This window comes from Paramisgurnus dabryanus, chromosome 20, assembly GCF_030506205.2.
Source record: "Paramisgurnus dabryanus chromosome 20, PD_genome_1.1, whole genome shotgun sequence".
Classification (NCBI taxonomy): domain Eukaryota; kingdom Metazoa; phylum Chordata; class Actinopteri; order Cypriniformes; family Cobitidae; genus Paramisgurnus; species Paramisgurnus dabryanus.
In genome coordinates, this window is record NC_133356.1 from 10,869,301 (window position 1) to 10,892,693 (window position 23,393).

Consider the following 23,393-nt stretch of genomic DNA (forward strand, 5'->3'; position numbering starts at 1 on the left):
GTCATGTCAAATGAATGGAAATCAAACCTTTATGCTCCAAATCTCATAAATTTAACCGTATTAGAACTGGCAACACATCTGGAAGCCTACATTTCAAAGAAATTCAATTTATGAAGTACTTCATGAGCTGCAAGAAATATGTGACCCCTGCACCACAAAACCCTGCCTATTTGAAAATCTGGAATCTGAAGGTGCAAAAAATATAAATATTGAGAAAATCGCCTTTGTAGTTGTCTGAGTCCTTAGCACCCATATTACTGATGATAAATAAATGTTTGATATGTTTACGGTAGACAATTAACAAAATATCTTCATAGAACATAAAAACTTTATAATTTTGACCCATAAAATGTATAGTTGGCTATTGCTACAACTTTACCCATGCAACTTATGACTGGTTTTGTGTTCCAGGTTCACATACAGTACTGTGAAAAAGTCAGAGGCCACGATGCCAGAATAAGATTTGTTGTTTTTGCAATGTTATAGTCGGTGTTGGGCAAGTTTCCTGAAAATTAGTAATTAGTTACAGTTACTAGATACTTCTTTTAAAAGTAATTGAATTACTCTACCAGTTACTGTATTTCAAAAGTAAATAGTAATTACTTTTAAGTTACTTTTATGTCTGCTTTTTAAATGTAAATATGAACAGTACTGAATAGTCAAACAATAAAACTTTCGGGAGAGACAACTGCATTTAAATGCGGGAGTGAATCCCCTAAATGTTTGTTTTATGTCTGTACAGAACAAGACTCACTCCCGAAAATGTGATGATTGAGACAGAGATAACCATAGCAACGTTCTGCCGTCTTGCGTGCTTATCACTCACAGCTTTGAACAAAATAATAACAGCATTGTGTTTTGCAATAAACCTCCGTCTTGGCGTTTTTGTGTATTTTTTTTGTGTATTTTACGCTTTTGTGAGGCTGCTTCACAGCGCGGAGCACACGGTCTTGCAGCGTTGCCAGGTCCTCTTCTTTTTTGTACGTAAATTCCGTTTTGGCGCTTAACCGTTTATGGCTTTTGGCTCATGAAGCAATCAAGTTTTTGGTGTTAATAAAGTGTGAGGGTGCCGGTCCCAATATTTTGATCTTTGAGGTAAAGCATGTAAATTTATTTCGGTTTATTATTGGATTTTTTTTGTTCGCTGTTTTTTTTGTGCAAGATCTGGCAACACTAGTCAGCAAAGGCTTGAGCCTCTGCCATTTTCTGAACCGCGCATACAGAAGACTGTTTCCCCTTCTAGGAATTTATTTTTTCAGAAGAGAGACCTGTCATGTCCATGATGCATGCTTAAACACTTTATTAACTAGTAGTTGTTCAGTTTGGTTAAGTACACACTGTGCAGAGTTTCTGTAAATGCGGTTTTCACTACCTGCATTTTGCGGGAGTTCCTTCGATTGTAGAATGCGGTTGTCAGTCCTGTAAATTACTGAACTGTGTGTGTACAGAACAGGATTAAGCATTAAAAGGTGAAGTGACAACCGAATTAATATGCAGTGTGTACAGGACCTTTGTTAGTTTGTTTATGTACTGATTATTTTAGTAAAGTTTCTTATATTTCTTATATTTTATGTTTGATATAAATGATAAACAAGATTAAAGGAAGATATTTAAACAGAAAACGGAGTCCGTGGATTGTTTTGTCGGACGGACACAGAGCGAGTGGATTGTTTTGTCGGACACCAAAACTGAAACTAAATGCGCACTCACACATATTATGGAGTTTTAACACGGTTGTACAGCGCAGGGTGCATATTTTACTGGAAACATCAAAGAATATATAAACATTTCTCAGATTTATTACTTTTATGGACTACAAATGCAAGTTGATGTCATACTGGGAATGCTTGGCAAAGATAATTTACAAACATGAAACCGGATGGACTTATAATTACACACATTTTTTAAACAAAGGTATGTTGTCCCGTTTTTTTTTTTTTTGATTGTTCATTCTATATGCACTGTCGGCCATGATTTAGTTTAATGATTCATTGCGCCGCCCACCATGGTCCTGCAACGTTAGATCAGAAATGTCTTGTCTGCAAGTGGTAATTTTTTACAAAATAGAGTAACGCAAGTAACAAAGTCATTTAAATTCAGTAAATGTAACTGCGTTACTTGATTTAAAAAATACTTTTTGTTACATGCTTTTTACCGCTAAAAGTAGTGAAATTACTGTAACGTACATACAGTATAATTGTTTCTCAGTCTCTTCAATAGAATACATCCAGAAAATATAGGAAATGTGTATAAAGTATTAAAAACTGTATAAAAATGTAAACTGATGTGTCAAGTTTAACAAAATAGATTGAAAAATAAATATGGATGGACATTAAAAGTCTGGTGGTGGTGGCCTAAGACTTTTGCCCAGTACTGTATATGTGTCGAAAAACAGATTTTATTTGGTCTACAGTATCTTTTTTATACAGCATGTTAAAGGGTATGGTATCCTAGGTTTAATTATTAGTGTCATGGACGGGTATGAAAGAAGTCTAATGAGGAAGTGCAAATAGGCTACATGTGCCATTCGAAAGTGTGCAGACTGCAGACTTTCCACAACTAAAGCTCTACCCAAAAGCCAGGAGTCCACAGAATGGAAATGTTTGTCATACATTGCAGAAGTGCAGGGAAACCATCATTCTCTTCAGCCCTAACACAAATACAGATGGTTTCATGTGTCCAGAAAAGTTACTCACACACAATCAAAACTGTTTTCTCTAAATTCCTTACTAAAACGGCTTTAGTAAATGGAAAGTTTGGTCTACGGAGGAGAATGTAAAGTGAGTGATGACACTGTTGCATGGGATTCTTGCCGGAGCATACCACATGTAAGTAATAGCCAGGTTGTGTTGTTGTAAAAAGAGCAGGCCTATAAGTGCAGCAGACAATGTGTAGCGTGACTAGAAGATAGTATGTTGGTATGGAGCGGTTGCTTCAGGGGACATGGAAGAATGCATGCGTGCTGAAACCACCATACTGGGTTGGTTTAGTTAATCCACCGTCCACTCGTGTAACCCAACAAATCCCAGCTGCCCCTCTCAACCTGAGGATCTGGGGTCTGAGGTGAGTCAATGAATTTGAAAAACAAGTGACCCACAAAATGTCTGAGAGAAGACGTCAATCCGGGCATTATGCGAAAGGATTGTATGCAGACGATATTCATCCACCACAGAAGGAATTTGCTTACACAACATGCTTGGCTTAAGTCAGATCCTCCCTCAACTTACTTCAAATATTCGACTCAATCAGTAGATGAAGGGATTTGGACCGAGACACAATAAGATGAATGGCACATGCGAGACCTACAACTTGAGCCCACCTCGGAAAACCTCACACAACTGTGGTTTCGGATTATCCCAACTGAAAAGCTGAACTTTTATCCTTTAAAGGAGCAAATGTATTGCGTAACATTCAGAGAGGTCTTATATAATGGGAGGACATAGCTGCCAAACTGCAGAGACGTTGAGGCTCGGAAAGTTTCCCGAGTGAATATAAGTTAAATCCGATCATTTACTTTAACTCGCTTCTTGAAGGATGCCACATATTAAAGTCGAGGTTCAGCTTGGATATTCAATGGATAACCATATACTTTTCCTGACCTTACTGAGCTCTTGTTTAAAGGGACACTCCACTTTTTTTGAAAATATGCTCATTTTCCAGTTCCCCTAAAGTGAAACATTTGATTCTCACCGTTTTGGAATCCATTCAGCTGATCTCCGGGTCTGGCACTACCACTTTTAGCATAGCTTAGCACAATCCAATGAATCTGATTAGACCGTTAGCATCGCACCTATAAAAATAACCAAGGAGTTTTTATATTTTTCATATTTAAAATCTTGACTATTCTTTAGTTACATCATGTACTAAGACCTTAGTCTTAGTACACAATGTAATCACAGAAGGGTCAAGTTTTAAATAGGAAAAATATTGAAACTCTTTGGTATTTTTTAACGTGATGCTAATGGTCTAACCAGATTCAATTGATTGTGCTAAGCTATGCTAAGAGTGTTAGCGCAACACCCGGAGATCAGCTGAATGGATTCCAAAACGGTAAGAATCAAATGTTTCACTTTAGGGGAGCTGGAAAATGAGCATATTTTCAAAAAAAGTGGAGTGTCCCTTTAAGTAGCCCAAAATTAGGGCTAAAAATAATTTAGCATCATTCACAACAAACAAAACTCCTACAATCAGCATAATAAACAAACCTATAATCTATATTCAATGAATTAGCAAGCAAATGCACAAAGTACACGGAAGGCATGATTAATTCATTTCCTTAATGATAGTTAAGACCTAGCCTCAGTATTTCCCTACTATTGTTTCCGTTTGGCTATGTGAAAGGAACTTCATCACAGTTGCCACGGATACAAGGTCAACCCAAGAGCAAAGTGAGTCAGATGCCTCACTTTGAGTTTACAGCTAAACCAGAGCATAGCACAGACTCACAATAAAAATGCATTCACTACCCACAAATAGTTTAACTGGTTTATAATTGCAGTTTTCGTGTTTTTACTTTAAAGGTCACATTGAGCTTTGTGTACCTTGTAAATGAGCACATTCATAGTGACAGGGACATTGGTCTCGCTGAGGCATGGGCGTCGCTTTGTATCAAAGTGATGGGAAAAGTCACAACAGAAAGTCACAACAGTTTTAAAATGAAAAAGTAGTGCCTGACGTAGACTAGTTCACATCAGTCATAACAATTATATTTTATAGACATTGGACTGCTTTAATATTGTGCACAAATGCTGCAATAGTTTGTCCTTAAAAACACCAATTAAAACTTTAATACAAGGACTCAAGGTGACGTTTGCAAGTGATCCTCATGTTGGATCTTAGTTCTGATGTTTCAATGCTCGATGAAGTGCAGGTGGAGGTTAAAGGCTTTTTATTGTCTGTTCTCCATCCATTAATTTTCACAAATGAGTGTTGGAGCACATCCCATCATCAAAACCTACCGACAACTAATGGCAATATGTGTTTATGTCTAAGTCAAATCAAATAAACCCAAAATTACTTGCTAACCCCATCACTACACTAAATACTGTATCTGTGGTTTTACCTTGTTTTGGGCGAGGTGGTGGACAGCTCGAGAATGGGCGTCCGGGATCTGAGTAGCCACACGGCCGTGGTTCATATCAAAGACCTGTATGGTGCGGTCAGCACCAGCAGCCAAAACAATATCTGACACACTGTAGTTAAAGAGCTCTGACAGACAGAATAAGAGGGCACTTCAAAATGTGTCCTGCTACCTTAAGCAAAACCCAATATGGTTAACCAAACCACAAATAATACTGTAGTTAATACAAGAAACTTTTAAAACACCATTAAAAAGGATGTGAGTTTACACTCTAGATTATATAATATTTCAGACAATGAGATTTGTTGATTATCAGATTTCATAATCACATGGGCACTGAAAAAAACTTTACCTACATTACACAGGAACATTTTATCATTATGCTTATTTGTTCCACTGCATACGTTGCCAAACCAGATCTGCTATGTTTCCTTACGTAAGCATGGGCTGCGCTACAAATGACCTGTGGGATTCAGTACATTTACTGCTCAATATATGTATAGTAAAACATTAAATATGGATTTAGGGTGATAGAAGTTATAAAAAATATTAATGATATACACCACCATTCAGAATGCTGAACACACTCGACCAATTTATGTTTCTCATAATCTTAAATAATATGGACCAAAAAGTTTTAATGCTTGAAATTTTGTATTGTTTTTTATTAAAAAAATGTATTTTTTTATGGTTGCATACATAGGATGTTACTCAGTATAATTTAAAAAACATCCTAGGTGGCATTTCATACACTCTTCAGAAAAGGTGCCTAAAAGGTTCTTCACAGTGATGCCACAAAAGACGCACTTTCTGTTCCTCAAAGAGCCATTTAGTCAAAGGATCTACAGTTTTATGATCTATAATCTTTAAAGGGACAGTAAGTAGGATTTACCCCCTTCTAGTGGTAAAATTGTATTTTGCATTCAAACGAATAGTGCTCTCTAGCGCCTCGCTTTTCCAAATGCATGTTGCAACTACAGTAGCCGTAATGAACTCACTAACCTCCTTGTCCGTTTCAGCTGGTTCACATGTTCTGAATGAAAATGCGTTGTGGAAACGTGTTGGTAGGCTAGTGCTTTTTGTCCCTCTCTGCTATTATAGTTTATCATTACGGTGGAATGACATGAAAGCCTCGTTGGACTTACCCGTTCAATGTAAGTAAAGAGAAGAAATTCTAAGCTTACAAAGAAAAGTCAGATCATTGGCAGAGGTCATTTGACACCAATGAGGACATATTTATGAATAAAGACATTGATTTTGATTAATAAAGCACTTAAAATCCTACTTACAGTCCCTTTAACGTCTTTTTTTAAACAGAAAGGTTCTTTGGATGTTAAAGGTTCTTTATGGAACCATTCGGTCCAAATTGGTTCTTCTATGGCAGGAGTGGGAGCCCTGGGTCCTGGAGGGACACTGTCCTGCAGAGTTTAGTTCCAACACTAATCAAACACACCTGAATTTCATTTCCAAGTAATCCTGAAGACTTGAATGTGATTTTTCAGGTGTGTTTAATTAAGGTTGGAACTAAACTCCAGGACCAGGGTTCCTCACCCCTGCTCTATGGCATTGTGAAGCACCTATATTTTCAAGAGTCCAAGGTGGTTGAGAGAATGCCCACAATGTGCCAGAGCTGTGAGACAAAAATGGCTACTTTAAACAATGTGAAAATACAGTATATGATAAAGTAGACGTTTTCAAAATTTGTAAAAGCACAAAATAAGGTTATGTGTCAATAACAGCAAAAGAAAAGTTTAACAAGGGCTCTCAGTGGTCCCTCATTCTATTGCCCGAACATAGATTATACGGTACAAAGTAATTTGGGCACCCCAGAAAAATATAAGCCTCAGAGGATTTTTAGGATACAGGAGTAGAAGTCATTGATCGCTGATACTGAGGTAATGTTTGTTCCTGTCGTCATACAAAATGTTCCTGTCAGCTTGGACTTGCTTCTTTGCTTATACCTAATATCAAAGGAACAGAACAAAAACTAATTAATAAAGAAATAATTTAGAATTCAAAAACACAATGTTGCTAAGTAATTGTTAATACAAGTTCAAATTAATGATAATCTTTGTAGGCATTTAAAAATACAGATTTTTTATTTTCTTTATTTATTTAGATTAGTAATCCCATAAAGGAATCATTTAGTCAAATGTTCTTAGAAGAACCATTTCTTTCTTTCCTTTTTAGAAACATTTTTGCCACAAATTGTTAATTGTTTTTTATTGAACCATTTAGACAAAAAATATTTTTCTATGGCATCGTGAAGCACCTTTATTTTTAAAGATTCCCTAGTACATCCTATCTTTCCAGACGCACTCAATTTGTTCAGCTCAAAAATTTCAGGTCATACTCCTCATCTGTGACCACTGGTGTCCCTCAAGGCTCTGTTCTGGGCCCTCTTTTATTTATCATCTACCCACTACACCTTGGTCACATCTTTAGGAAATATGGCATTAGTTTTCATTGCTATGTGGACGAAACCCAGCTCTACTTATCATCCAAGCCAAATTCTACTCTTCGATCTACCTTTCTCTCAGATTGTTTAGAAAAGACTAAATCCTGGTTTTCACACAATTTTCTCAAATTGAATACTGAGGCAGGGGCGGCAGTGGCTCAGTGGTTCATGTAGGTTGTCTACAAACCGGAAGGTTGGTGGTTCGATCCCCGGCTCCACTGGACCAAGTGTCGAGGTGTCCTTGAGCAAGGCACCTAACCCCAGCTGCTCCCGACGAGCTGGATGGCGCCTTGCATGGCTGACACCGCCGTCGGTGTATGAATGTGTGAGTGAATGGGTGAATGTGAGGCAACATGTACAGCGCTTTGGATGGCCATAGGTCTGTTAAAAGCGCTATATAAATGCAGTCCATTTACCATAATACTGCGTTCAACTGCGCTGCCCCTCATCTCTGGAATTCCATCCACAATCTCTACAAGAAAGTGATTGTCTGGTTACTTTTAATTCACATCTTAAAACTTACCTATATAAATAGGCTTTTTCTGATCAGTTTTAAATATTGTATGTTATATAGCTGTTGCTTTGTTGTATTTGGTGTCATGCAATTTGCTCCTCTATGCCCCGATTCTCTGAAATGCGTTGATTTTGTACAAAGCTCATCATCCTAAAAGGCACGGTGTGCTCCTATTGGCGAGCTATCCAGTGCGTTGTGATTTGCCTGAATATCTCAATCGTCAGGCGTAAATGTGACCCTCCTTACCATATTTGGAACATCAGCTCCCAATGCAATACAGGAGTAAATATCGTCTTTAATACCTTATCAATACGAGCCCAAATCTCATCCAGAAAATGCTAATGACCAAGCAGATTTTATGCAATTGCTTAAATTTTCAAGTTAAATTACTTAAAAGAAGTGGATGCAAAAATGTTGCACTATATTTTTAAGTAAATCCAGCGTATTATTTTTTACAGTGTACACAAAAAGGAATGTAAAATCGTGAACCAGATACTATGTGCTTTTTAAGAGTGAATTGTGTGCAGACACGTCTATCTAAATACAGTTAGGAATCCTTTATGGAATCTGATATGGAATAACATTTATTGAAATTTGTATAGATATACTGAACTATTTCAGATGTCAAAAGAGTCACATGCACGTAATTATTCCCTGGAAGAGGAATATTAAACCAAAGCTTTGATTCCACATAAACAAAATATGATGTGTAATATCTGGCTCACGTCTTTACATTTCTCTTCCAAGAATCCCCTAGCACGTGTGTTTATATATGTAAAGACCGCTTTGATTCTTCAGGAACAACTTCTCCACTTACACGTGTGTTCTTTGTGCTCACCCCTCTAGCGCAGACATCCATACATCACCGTAACCAAAATATATACAGACATCCTATATAGCTCACTTCCTTAACTCGCAGCTTCGTGAAGTATGTGTTGTTTTATTAAACAGTGCTGACCACATTAGATCAAAATCTATTTTCCTAAGAAGCAAGGGAAGATTTATTTTCCATGCTACTGGATGGGACAAAGATCATTCACCTACTTAAACAATCCAGTATGGCTAATGGAATAAAGCACATAAATAAAGTATCAAGTTTTCAGCCATTATTCTTATTACAAATTAATGTTTTGTAACCATCTCATGGCACATCTTACAAACCCATAGCAGATAAAGTATACCCTTCACAGCCACTGTAGTTCAGCTTCAAACCTACACCAAAAATCATGATTTTCCGGTATTTTTTCATGCTGCCAAAAGACGATCTCCCGCAAATTATTGGAAATATATAAAGTTTTTTCAGAGAGTTATTGATGAACGAGTGTTTTGGTGGCATGTAAGTACATTTTTTCATCATATATATATATTTTTTTTGTTTCTAAGTTGGGTGTGTAAGATACCAAATCCAATGTTATGTCATATTTATCAGTGTCTTGTTGACTAAAACATAGCATTGTTTTAAAATATATCTGCAGCTCTTAGCAACTTTTTTGGCTTGAAAATATTTTAACCCAGCGGGGTTAATTGTAACGCTGTGTTACAACTATAAACCCTCAGCACTTACGATATGAAAACCGCTAATGTTAGCGTAATGCTTCCGTTGTTTTAAATAGGCTACACACAATAATTTCTGGCTGCCAACAAAATAAATGTGCCTGTCTTATCAAAAATCATGTGTCAAATTAATTTTTGTTCATATCTTTTATATTGATTGAATAAGGTCACGTCAAAGCTTTAAATAATAATGAAATGAATGGCTAAAATAAGACTTTTATGCTCATTTTCCCAGAATTTGATTTTGAAACTGTGTATGGTTATTACAGACTGGGTCACATTTAAAAATGTTTTGTCATATCTGTGCTGCTTTTTTTCACATATTTAGACATTTGTATCCATTTATAATTGAACTATTGTTAGAAAAGGGCTGGATGAATGAATACAGTGTGGATACCTGTCTGTTATAGACAGATATATAAACAATATCCACTTTAAGTATATAGACAAAATAGTACTGAAGTATTTGCCTGCAAACTTAATTTTTAGCAAGCGTTACAACTAACCCCCTGCCAGTTACAATTAACCCCACCTATGGGTTAAGTTGTAACGTTTGCACTTCTGTCACGTTTGGTGTAATTGTCCAAGAATGGTAAGTACTAGAAACAAACTTCAAATGTTCATTTGTAGTAGAGATGTGTGTGTTGCTTGTGTAAAAATATAATTAATCAAACTCAAATATTTTTTGAATGATTGAGCCAAAACCAAAAAGCGTTGTGCCCCGCTCTCTCCTATATGGGACTGTTAAAAGAGAAGAATTTTAGACAACATAGTCGTGTAGTTTTCCTTAAGCCGCCTTTCCACTGCACACGACAAACGACGGCCGATAAGCCGGAAGTCATTCATTTCCTATGGAGAGAAGCAAAGGGTCTGTGTGAAGTGCCGACCATCTGCGGATGCGTAAATATCGGATCCGTTTTGAGCGTTGGATCCGTTAAAAAATTTGAACTTGCGCGACTAAACCGCATGCGATATGCCGACCGGAAGTTATGTATTTCATCGTATTCCAATCATAAACTGTGTGTGAGGTTTAACTTTATTAGTAACACTTAAATCCTTTTAAAAAAACTTTTGATTACTGATAATAAATACATTATTAATTTAATTTGTGTATGTTATATTTTAATCTTGTCTTCATATGTTCTCTCCAAAAAATATTGGCAATCTTTGTCATATATGCATAGCTGTTTTTTTGTTTCATTCATTTGCATTCATTTATGTATTTCACCATGGTAAATATATTAGAATGAAGCCTCTTGCGCTGGAATGAGCTTCCCTCCCATATACGATTAAACTGAAACTTCATTACGACTGCCACTAGAGGGAGAACTCCGACTGTCGTTTCCGTATGTCGTGTGCAGTGGAAAGGCGGCTTCACACTGGCGTGATTCCAGTTTTACAATTTTTTCCTGTAAACAAACCATCTTTTTGTTTATTTTTACATGTTCATTGTCTATAAATATCTTGTATGTGTGAGTTCAGCACCTCTTGATGTCATCTCTGGTGGTGTCCAGATGGTACAGGTACAGGAGTATATTTGATCCCGATGCCAGCAGTAAAAACTTATCAAGATAGTAAAACTGAGCACTTCTGATGGACTTTGCAAACTGGTCACATCCCTGGAGAAACACCAAGTCAAACAAATAGCATATAACCAGAGTCACAAAAAAGTCACATTGCAGTTAATTAGAAGTATTCAAAAAAGTGCTAAGTACATTCATCTCACACTACATCAAATACAGCACTGTGAAATCAATTTCTTTTTGTTTTCACTTTCTTTCATGCAAAGATGGAGTGTGAAGCGATAAATGAAGATAGAAGCAAAGGGGAATGCTGTTTTCTCTGTCTGGAAACTAAGAGATTAATGAAAGAGATGTTGGCGAGTGGAATTGAAGATATTTAGTGTGACAGTGATGGGTTTATGTGTGTGTGTACACGTGTGCAGTGGATTGCATGATTGAATCATCAGTAGCTCTCACACATGCTGGAACATCATAAAGGCATATAAAGAAAACATACTCAGTACGCAAGGCATATGTAAATGCATGTTTTACTATATGGGTTTTGAAATGCATCATGTTTTGCATTTTTAGATTTAAAAAAATTTGGGCATGCAAAAAACCTGGTCTCCTTACCTGGTAAGCTTTTATAAAATAATTAGAATTTGAGTCTGCAATTTTATGTTTCAGACAGAGGTGGTGATAAAGAGGCAAAATTAAAAAATTTAAAGTTGTTTTTTAAAGGTCCCGTTCTTTCTGTGTTTTTGAAGCTTTGATTGTGTTTACAGTGCGCAATATAACATGTGTTCATGTTTCACATGTAAAAAAGGTGTCATTTTTCACACAATTTACTTATCTGTATAGCGCTGTTTTCACTGTCCTCAAAACGGGCTGATGTCTTCCTTATTCTATGAAATCCTATCTTCAGAAATACATAACGAGTTCTGATTGTGTAGTTTGTTTACTGTGATTCGATAGCAGCTTAGCTTGCCGTTAGCTTAGCTGACACTGACATATTCCTGTGGGCGGAGTTTAGTCAAAAAACTGTTCCAGTGACATCATTAAAGCAGAAAGTAGAGGGCTGTAGTCCAAACCGACTGTTCGCTGTAGGCTTTAAAAGGCGAATTCTGTTAAAGAAAATATATCGACTGGCAGTGAACTTTGAGCTTTATCATTTTACAGGTATTATTTATGCTATTATAGCAACATCACACACTAACTAGGGTTTAAAAAATGGGATCAGAAAGAACGTGACCTTTCTGATTTTTTGTGCTTGTGGAGATCGCTGGCTGCTCTGCACAATGCAGTCGAATTTTATTATCATTATGAAGTCATTTGGTCCTCACAACTTACTGTAAGTGAAACGTGACCCCCACACACCAGCGAGGCTGTAAGCCTACATTTGACAGAAGAAAGCAGATTTAAATATCATGAAGGGGGTTCTTGGATACTTTGCACCTCAGAAGGGGGAAATTAAGAGTTTAGTGAGGCCTGCAAGTGTTTACCGCACAAATGTGCTGGACATGAAAAGGGGCCTGCAGAGATGTCTTTGACATTCCAAGAGAGGAATACAGCCAAGAGAAACACTTCCCACGCAAGTTCACAGTCGAATGCATTCGTGACAAATGCAAATTCTGGACTCTTTAGGTTGCGATCACATACTTCGCTCATTCGTTCATTCTGCGCGGGGCTCGACGGTAATTATTGGTGCTGCAAAAGCTCAGTAAGAATATTATTTATGAATCGCTCGTGCCAAAGAAACAATTATATTTGGCTTAATTGTTGATACGTTACCATGGTCAGAACAGGTTCGGCAACGCTTGCCGTCCAGATGCACAGGGCGGTGTCCTCAGAAGAACTTAAAAACCACTGCTTACTATGACTCCAACTCACACAGTTTACGTTCTTACTGTGCCCTGAGAAAATAAAACTCTCAAAGTGAGGAGGTGGTCACCAGTGGTACAGCATTGTGTTAGCAGCACAAAAGGTCATGGGTTTGAACACACATACTGATACTAATGTATATCTTGTAATGCACTACAAGTGGCTTTGGATAAAATGCTAAATAAAATAACGAGCAAAAAATAATTAAATTTTGCCGATGTTTTTATCCAAAGCAACTTACAAATAAGAAATGAGACTAAATGTTCGGTTTATCATACAAACCTACCAATAAAAATGTAACCTAATGTTTTATAATGCCATAATGAAGAAAAGATCATGTTAAAAGAACACTCAGACTTATTCACTGTATCACCCAGAGTTACATAAGTCCATACATACCTTTTCATCTCAGTGCGTGCCATAACTCTGTATGATGCACCCACCGCTAACCTAGCTTAGCACAAAGACTGGAAGTAAATGGCTTCAGCTATCATACTGTTCCCAATAAGTGACAAAATAAAATTGTCCTATTTATATATTTATATACAGCCATCTTTTAACCTGATAGAGTACATACTGGGAACTATATTCTCAGAAGGCGAAGCACTGCTACTTGGGCGGAGTGGTTTGCACCTGAGAAGCCCCCTGGTGAGGAGCAGAGACTACACGCTGTGACTATACAAATCACAACATATAAATAGAAAAATGTTGCCGTCATTTTGTCACTTATTGGGAGCAGTATGCTAGCTGGAGCCATTTACTTCCAGTCTTTGTGCTAAGCTAGGCTAGCGGTGTGTGCAACAGACAGAGTTACAGGATGCACGGAGATGAAAAGGGTATGTATGGACTTATTTAACTCTGGGGGATACAGTGAATAAGCTAAAGTCCCCAAAAGTCACTGTGTTCCTTAAACTAAATGTTTAAGCTTTTCCGTGTTCATTGCAATCCTTAGTCCATTGAAAAGTACATCTATTTCAGGGTCATGCAGGGCCTTTTGCAGTTTCCAGTTCCCCAAAGTCTACCCAAAATACCCAATCACTCATCAGTAAATGAACGTATGAGAAACTAAAAAAATAAACGCTACAGATTTGAAGCTCTCCCGCTACCTGTGTAGACAGCTGGATCCTTGGTAAGTGAAGACTCGTACAACAAAACAGAACTGTCTCCAAGACCACACAAAATCTGCTTTCCATCCCCTAGACACAAAAAGATTTACAGACAAAAATGAAGGCATAATTAAAAATACCATTCCTACAGCAAAAGCCTAAAATAACTACAGCAATAAAACCTTTATTGTATTTAACTCCAGGGGGCTATTCTGGTTCCCTGCTGGTGCTATATAACATCTTTATGTGAAACCACAGGCGAACCAAAAATGCGAAAATCAACATGCAAATGATCGTGCTATTAAGCCTGTGCCATTAAGGGCTGTTACACTTTATGCATTCACTTCTATTCATACATGCAAACATGATGGAAGTGGGAATGCATGCATATGCATAGAGTTTTAAGATGCGTCCAACCAACGGAAGATGATTTACTTCTTAATTTATTAGGAATTCTGGCTGCAAAGCTGCAAGGCCTGCAGTATTGTGGAAAAATGTAGTAATCATTTAAATATAAGCAACCATAGTGCGAAATATTTAAGTAACAATGGAAATATTTTATTCTTTGTAATTTAGAATTTATTTATAACAATTCCTGGAGCATGACATCCTCATCTGGCCCATGTCTGTACCTAAAGTAATTTTACAAATCCCAAATCTGTACTTACCCGAGTAATGTAGAGAGTTGACTGTTGTTGGGGTTGTGGAAACAGCCAGGTGAGTAGTACAAATACTTGGGGCTGAAGATTGTGATGGATACTCACTCAAGAGGCTTTTCCTGTTGAAGAACAGCACACAATTCTTCAATAAGCATCTATAGACATGAGTACTGTACCTCTCTGAATGTGTACAACACTTACTTATTCGTTTTAGTTTTGGTGGAAGTGCTACTTTTCTTCTTTACATTGGTCTGTGGTTTAAACATTGTCCTACTATAAAACAGATATAGACACTGGTTTACTTTATGAAGAAAAAAAAAAACAAAACAAACAAATGCCAATATGGTTTAACTACCATGAAAATGCAATACTGATCAAAAAAGCTTTTAAAACATTTCATAAAGAACATTTTCATTTTGTAAAGAATATTTACAAAATGTTTCCAACAGGTTATTTGATTGCTGACAGTCATTAGACTTATTACCTTTGCTAATTCCATCAATTTTCAAAGCCTGAAACCATCTAACATCTGTAAAACTGATGGCCCTCAAGTGCATTTTTCTGTGTGGTCTACTGACTTACTAAGGAGCTGTACTGTATCCTGATGATTTTACTTGCGTGTGAAAAACCAGTGCCTGATCCTTCATGTTCTTCTGACAGCTCACACCTTGAAGACAAAAAGCAAACAGGTTGAAGGCACAATTAAGCTTGGCCTGTATACAGTCTGAACATTAACATCTGTACTGCACCACTATAAGAAATGCTGCTATGTTTTGAAATGAATGCATGATAATTTGTAAACATCAACTGTCTTTGGTTTTTCAGTATAATTTGCATTATTACAGTAAACAGCTCTCAAATAACTGATTAATTGTGGCATTCTACGGTCAAATATTTTTGTATAAAGACTGCTTAACTGTACACTATATCTGGCTGTTGTCCTAGAAAACACATTTTCTGCATATGTGTGTGCTAGTTTCATCTCTCCCTCTCTCTCTCTATCTCTCTCTCTCTCTCTCTTATTGTCAATCACAGATTAACTATATTCTAAAATAACACTAAAAGACATCATATAGCTACAGGTGGAAATATTTGAAAATGTGTTACGATGTAGAGCAAAATATTTTTGTTTGAACTTAGTTCCATATTTAAGGGGTTACTTTGTTTCGTTTGGAGATGCTTGAAACAAATTTTAAAGATAAAAAAATAAAACCGGGCCAACAGAACTATTGTTCAAGCCAACCAATGATTGAACACAATCATTATTATAAGTACCATAATAATACTAAGGCTAATAAATCTCTCTGTACATCTGTTACAGTAAGAATCACTGTATTATACAAGAAAGTAGAACAAGAAATAAAATTTAAAAAGTTTTTTTTTGGCAAAGTCTGGTCAATATAAAAAGTATATATTCAATCATAACTATTGCAGTGGTATCTTCAATTATTACATTTTATATTGGCGCACACACCCACGCACACACACACAGGGAGAGAGAGAGAGGGTGAGAGAGATGATGGATTGCCTTTACATGGAGTATACAGTACATATACGCCCCAAAAATCGGTACAGTGTGGAGTAAAAACAGACAATCACACGCAAGCTCTAAAGTGTACTTTTTACTTTATTCATTTATGCTATTGGTTAACCTGTTTTCAATTTGTTACTATGTTTTTACCTTAACTCTTTCACCGCCATTGACGAGATATCTCGTCAATTAAGAGAAAACGCTTCCCCGCCAATGACGAGATTTTTCGTCTTTCCGCAATACCGCTATTATCCCTTCCGCAACTTTTTAAACCCGGAAGTATTGCCCTATGGCAAGCAGCTGCATGTCCGTGTCTGTTTTAAAGATCGCTCTGAATGGGATCTCTATGAAAGTCCGTCACAAAAATTTAATTATCTCTGCTTTTTGCTCAAAATGTGGTGTTTTTGCAGAAACCTACCCATATTCAAAAGCTGATTACAAAAGAACCACTGAAGGTAGGATGAAATGTTTTTTTTTTTTTTTGAAAGCAGAGGGTCTGTTCTTTCATTTGGTATATTGTATGTTTATATATTTAAAGGAGAACATTTTCTGGAAGGCATTAAACTTTGGTAAAAACCATGAAAAACGCTGGCTGGCAACTTTTTTTAAAACCGCTGGCGGTGAAAGAGTTAACTTAGATGAATTAATACATTATACATCTTTTTTCAATGCGTGCCCTTTAAATTTTTGTATAGATCTACTTGAATGTGTTAGCCTAGCCCCATTCATACCTATGGCTCCAAACAAAAGTTTTATTTTGTGCCACCATACTTACTTAACTACTCATGTAACAGTCTTTAAATAGGGAAAACCTGGAAGTGTTTGGTCATACTTACTTGTGTAACTACTCATGTAACAGTCTTTAAATAGGGAAAACCTGGAAGTGTTTGGTGGCTTCTCAATTCATCCCTGTTTGGAGCCATAGGAATGAATGGGGCTAGGCTAAATGCTAACACATTCACGAGGCGCTGTACAAAGATTAAAAGTGCACGCATTGAAAAAAGATATGTATGTATTAATTCATCTAAGTTGAGGTAAGACCATAGTCAAATATTGAAAAAGGGTGGTGTTTTCCTTTAACAATTATTTCTAGCTGAGGTGACATCACCAAAGTTTTTCAGAAGTTTTTACATTGTCTTTATAATAGTTCATTATAAAGACAAAGACATTGTTTATTTCTTTGGAATAACACGCTCCGAGAAATCAAAAGCAACCAGTATAGTGTATTAGCAGAATGAATATGACTTAAACATTATTTTTGTGACAACCTGCGGTTTTGTCTGTTTCTGCTGTAGTTTTCAAAACGCTGTGTCAGGGTTTGGACCTTAGACATGGCATTAGACCAACTTATGAAGAATGCCATATTTCCTTGCATGGTTTCCTTCCCATGTATTCTAAAAATATTCTAAATGGATCCACATTTTTCTTAGCCCAACTTTCTTAACAAAAGAAACAGACCTTTTGCCAGGCAGATAAACAAATAGGACAACAATGAATTATTACCATGTGGGGGTGTCAATGACACCGAAAATCTGGTTGTTCTAAAAGTGGTGATTTATTTATTTGGCAGCAAAATGGGTGCATGTAAGTTTGTGTGTGGATTTTGTGAACTCCAACCTGTTTTTCCCTGAAGTTTTGGGCCTTGTTTCGTCTGCTCAGCATTTAGAGGAGATGCAGGCATCAGAGGGGAGCTGAAAATGATGAATATAAAGGAAAACATTTTGGCAGGAAAGATTGTGAGGGGGAAAACAACCTAAACACTGTTCCATTACTAGACATGCAGAACAATTTCCATCGTGGCAGCTGAGCAACATTTTCTGAACTTGTATACTCTGATTTGTCTACCGGTGCTTATTCTATAGCTTAAAAAACTAAAACGAACATTGGGGAACATATTTTTGCCTGGTACTCAAACGGTCCCTGCCATTTATCAGCGACTTCTTTAACCCTCATATTATGTTCCTGGTCAATTTGACCTGTTTTGATTTTTAACCTGTCGGATAAACCAGTTAACCTGTAATTCTATTCTTGAAATTTTGTGACTTTTTCTCATTTATGGCCATGAACATGCATGCAAAGTTTGGAGATGCTGATATGTTTGGAAGTGTACCAAAATAATTTTGTAACGATTTTGAGGTTCGTGGGTCAATTTGACCCGCATTTTGTTTAGTTCCAAAGCAACTGCATAGAACTAAATTAAATATATATTTTTAGTGTGTTGCTTTATTGGTGTTTTACTATCCTGAAATGGGGGTAAAAATGCTTCTCCTCACTCTTTTGAGTACTGAAAAAGACTTTTAAAGACACAGATGGTAAAAGTGAACTATCATTTCTATTTACATTGTATATGAAATACTACTTAAGTTACCGTTTTCTTCCAGACATTTTGTCACTTTTTCTCATTTAGGGCCATGAACATGCATGCAAAGTTAGGATACACGGATGTGTTTTGAAGTGTTTTTTTTTTAGCGCAAATAATTATTTTTGTTACAATTTTGATGTTCGCAGGTCAATTTGACCCATATTTGTTTGTTCCAAGGCAACGGTATAGACACAAATTAAATACATTTATTGCGTATATGTTGGTGTTTTACTACCCTGAAGAGGGAAAAGTGAGCTTTTCCTCACTATTTTCAGTACTGATAAAAACTTCCTCAGACACAGAAATCAAAATCGTACACAATACAAGGGTAAAAAGCACAATGTGATCTGGTGGACCAGAAACTTTAAGCTTTTATGGGAGTTTTAATACCTGGGAACCACTGAAAGTTGCTCTTCTACCAGACTGAAACAGAGCTCATTGAGTCCAGCACTATTAACCTCCAACAGGACAACTGAAGGCTCAAATAGAGACGTCACCAAACAAAATATCTGCAGAGAGAAACATACTGTACTGTACTGTAACACATTGTGTCTCATACCGACCAGTGCAACATACTTTCCTCCCAGAATGCAAACCACAACCAGACCTTGTAACATCTCAAATAACTGGCTTTTTAAAACCATAAAATGCTAATTGTACACATTTTTAAGGGGCCATGGCATGAAAATCGGACTTTTTCCATGTTTAAGTGCTATGATTGGGTCCCCAGTGCTTCTATCAACCTAGAAAATGTGAAAAAGATCAACCCAGTAACTTAGTTTTGGTAAACCATTCTCTACAAGCACATGAGAAAATAGGTCATTGAAATTTGGCTCTCCTTATGTTGTTATAAGGAGCTCTTATTATAATAACACCGCCCCTTAATCTTTACTATCCAATCACAGCACTGCCATTTACAGCACACTTTAGTTTCAATTGCAACAAACCACCATCATTGTGATCAGTGTTTGCACTTCATCCGCTCATTTGCATTTTAAAGGACACACCCAAAACGGCACATTTTTGCACACACCTACAAAGTGGCAATCTTAACATGCAATAATAAATGATTTATATGGTATTTTGAGCTAAAACTTCACATATGTGTTTTGGGGACACCAAATATTTATTTGACATCTTAAAAAAGTCGTGTGCCATGGCTCTTTAAAAACCAAAGGTGCTATAGATGTGCAATGACCTTATCAAGGTCTGTACACTGGTTACTTTATAAATAAAAACAGAATACATTCATTAACATACTGTGATCGAGATTTCACAAAACATATCATCTATTAAAGAGACACAACATAGAATAGGACCAACACCAGGCATGCACTTACATTGTCACCATGTCCATGGGAGATGGCCCACGACCCTGCCATTGAGATACTCAGGTCACCTATTGGGAAATAGAAGGCATCAGTTGACACATCGCCTTTGGCAATAAATGCATCTTCAATTTGCAGATTCTGAAGACACTATGTGTTTGATTTCAGAAAAAACTAAATGCAGAAATGTACATCTCCAGCAGAAGAACCGAGGACACCATGCATAAAGGTTTCTACAGCTGTATATGAAGCCAGGATTGTCTTCTACACATTTAGTATTTCAAATGCTGGATGAACTCTTTCTTCATTCTACAAAAGTAAAACATTCCTACAAATTTGGAGGCAATGCATTTGTTATCATTCCGAGACTCAGACATTAATAGTGTTGATGTACTGTTTTAAGAAAGACAATTGTGATGAAATAAAATGATGCTGGGATTCTAGGTTGTAGAATCAAACATACAGTACTTTTCCCGGAGGCTGAAATTTTGATATGTTTCTCTCAGAGCAACTCTCAGAGGTTCTCTCAAGTTTCATGATGGTGCTGGGATATTTCTACACTTCACTGAGACCCTCAACCGTACCCCAAAAATGCTTATTTAGACCCCTACAGTGCTGTTGCTTTGACCTTCCCAGTAAGTTAAAGACTAAAACTTCAACTGTTTATGTTGTTTCAACTGAAAATCATTGACTTACGAATGAATGAATGAACGACATCTATGCATAACATTTAGCGGTGTTTACCTTCATGTCCCAGTGTTGTATTTTAAATTATTAAATAAAGTTTAAGTTATGTATGTCACTAAGAAAAACTCCTGCATGTCAGATACTTGGAAGATTGTTAAACTTCCTAGTATCAGTCATCATTAAATATGTGGTGCAATTTTCTCTGCACTTGGTGTGTTTGGCGGTTAAAGAGCAACTATCGTCCGATTCACGATTTTACATTTCCTTTTGTGTGTAAGTGTGTGTTAACGATATGAAGAAGGTACAATTCCCAAGGTTAAAGATTACGCAAGTTATCGTTTCCAACGTAAATCTCTTTTCCTAGACTACAGCAAACACACAAATTGTAGGCAACAGTTTACTTCCTGGGATTGGTGATGTAGACAAGACCGACATTATCATAATTTCTCCCGCTTAGACTCACAGCCTGTAAGTTAACTCCTGTTAGCATTGCATTGTGAGCGAATCTTTCAAACATGGTAAGGAGCGTCACATTTCTGGGTGACGTCAGATGTATTCAGGCCAATCAAAACATACAGATTAGCTGGCCAATCAGGGACAAAGTGCTTTTCAGATCAATCAGTTTTGTACAAAATCAATGCGTTTGAGGAAGGCAAGATATCTGGAGTTACAAAAATGTACAGCATGTGGAAAATAATGTGTTTTTTAACCATAAACCATGCAAACACACTGTATTATACCCAATGCACAAAACAACGTTGTTTTTTAGCAATGAAATGGGTGCACTTTAAGTGAATACTTTTGCTTTTCTTTGAGAATAATTCAAGGAAGCACAAGGAAACCTTTGAATGGAAGAGTAATGAGGAGCTCTGACGTATCCAGGTCAAGCATATACAGCCCATCAGAACTTCCAATCCATACATAACTTCCTCTATGGAAAAAATACAAACAAGAGACAGATTACAAAAAGACACTATTCACATCTAATGCATTATCCACAAAGTTATATTAGGGCTACTCTTTAAATTCAGACCCACAATAGCACAAAGCCTCTTTTATAGTGTACACACTTATTTTGTCATTGCAGTAGCAGTGGCAGAATCCACGGTTTGAGATGGGTGTGCTTTTGTACTTTTTGCAGAAGTGTACTAAAAAGCTTTAAAACGTGCTCCAAGATTTGATTTAAGTCTGTACTGAAACCTTGCTTATTGCCGTGCAAATCACAGCGGCAGAGGTCAAAAGTCACCTCTCTCCTGTCCAATAAAATACAGTTTTGAATCACTGGGTGAATGTGAAACATTCATACAAATTTACTAAAGATAAGTATGATGGGAAGCTTAAGTTTGTAAAATGGCAAAAGGATGAAGCTAAAAATAATAAACAGAGCAGGAGGTTTAGTTGAAAGCGGTCGGCTTTTATGTTTCCGAAAACAGTCATTAGTGACTTCAATCTTGTCTCTCCCTACGAAGATTTTAAAGGTCTGGAAAAATTCCCCCTTCAGTTTTTCCAACATATGATATCCCAAATTCCAGCAGCTAGAATGCATAATGTATAATCATTATCTCTCATGTCATGTGAAAGCTTTCAGGTTGTGTCCGTTGTATTCTCTCCATGCAAAAACACAGGGTCTGAATGCATGACACACCCCATAAGTCTTCTTAGCAATCATCCGCCTATTCTGTAATTGCTGTTTTGACAGCCTGAGACTATTATTTGAGGTAAAATTACCCTTAAATTGGATGTATATTGCCATGACCATAGAAATACCCATGGTTCATTTAGATCAGGTGTAACATATCAATGCCACAGCTTTGTAATTCATGACAACAGCGCTTGTACATGTATACATTCATAAATATATTGTTATTAATCAAAAACAATACCTCTGCTGTATACTAGCGTGACCACACATTGGTCTCTGAGCCCAGATTCTCAGAACTGGCTTTACTGTCTCCACTGTTCCTCTCACATCATTTTGAGTTATACCTAGAAAAGTGCACAGTTGTGGATTAACAGTATCCTTCTCACATAAAGCAGATGTATTGGTTTTCACAGACACATAAAAACAGTAGTCAACACAGACTGAATTACAGCTTGTGGACTTTTTCGAACCGTATGTTCCATTTGGAGCTGCGTTGATATTTCTGAGAGTTTTCTGATGCTTCTGTTCGAGTTTTTGAAGGTCCAGTTTTGTTGCCAAGTGACATTTGTGATCCACAGGGAGCGTGTAACACCAAAGCTTCAACCGGAGATTGACAAAGAGAGTGTCATAACCAATGATACAGGGTGCATGGATTTCACAAGAAAGGATGGTGTGTGTGTTCAGAAGTTAATTATGACAAACCTTTCCTTGGGGACATTTGGAGATGCCCATGGAAAAGTAATTATTAAATGTAAGTATGTAAAGTTTAGTTTTGTCTAAAAGAAGAGAAGCCACTGGAATGTCCCATGTGTGTGTGTGACTCACCTGTCCATCACCAGACCCTGTGATGAACTGTCTGTTGTGCTCCATGAAGAACAGACTAAGCAGTGGAGATGCTGAGAAACAAAAAGTTCAGCACATATTTTCTACATTTATGACCTATTACGGGCAAAGCGGCTTAATTTCTATTAAAAACATTTTGGTACACTGACCTGATAGTACTGTAGACTGAAAGAGTATTTCGCCCTTCATTACATCCCATACCTGAAAAAAATACATAACGGCTGTCATGCAGTCCAGGTTTATTTT

At 36.9% G+C, this 23,393-nt stretch overlaps 1 protein-coding gene across 1 annotated transcript in view; it reads right to left on the bottom strand.

Annotated features, from left to right (window-relative positions):
* wdr27 (WD repeat domain 27) overlaps positions 1-23,393 on the bottom strand; it is a 58,399-nt gene that overhangs the window by 33,374 nt on the left and 1,632 nt on the right. Inside the window, exons 5-20 of the mRNA XM_065296405.2 lie at positions 23,297-23,348; positions 23,130-23,200; positions 22,775-22,901; positions 22,546-22,648; positions 21,505-21,593; positions 19,988-20,046; positions 19,038-19,156; positions 17,903-17,976; positions 15,337-15,421; positions 14,956-15,027; positions 14,764-14,873; positions 14,096-14,185; positions 12,900-13,021; positions 11,092-11,225; positions 6,944-7,041; positions 5,063-5,184 (exon numbers count right to left, since the gene is read on the bottom strand). Of these exons, the coding sequence (XP_065152477.1) occupies positions 5,063-5,184; positions 6,944-7,041; positions 11,092-11,225; positions 12,900-13,021; positions 14,096-14,185; positions 14,764-14,873; positions 14,956-15,027; positions 15,337-15,421; positions 17,903-17,976; positions 19,038-19,156; positions 19,988-20,046; positions 21,505-21,593; positions 22,546-22,648; positions 22,775-22,901; positions 23,130-23,200; positions 23,297-23,348 (1,527 nt within the window). The remainder of the gene's footprint in view (positions 1-5,062; positions 5,185-6,943; positions 7,042-11,091; positions 11,226-12,899; positions 13,022-14,095; positions 14,186-14,763; positions 14,874-14,955; positions 15,028-15,336; positions 15,422-17,902; positions 17,977-19,037; positions 19,157-19,987; positions 20,047-21,504; positions 21,594-22,545; positions 22,649-22,774; positions 22,902-23,129; positions 23,201-23,296; positions 23,349-23,393) is intronic.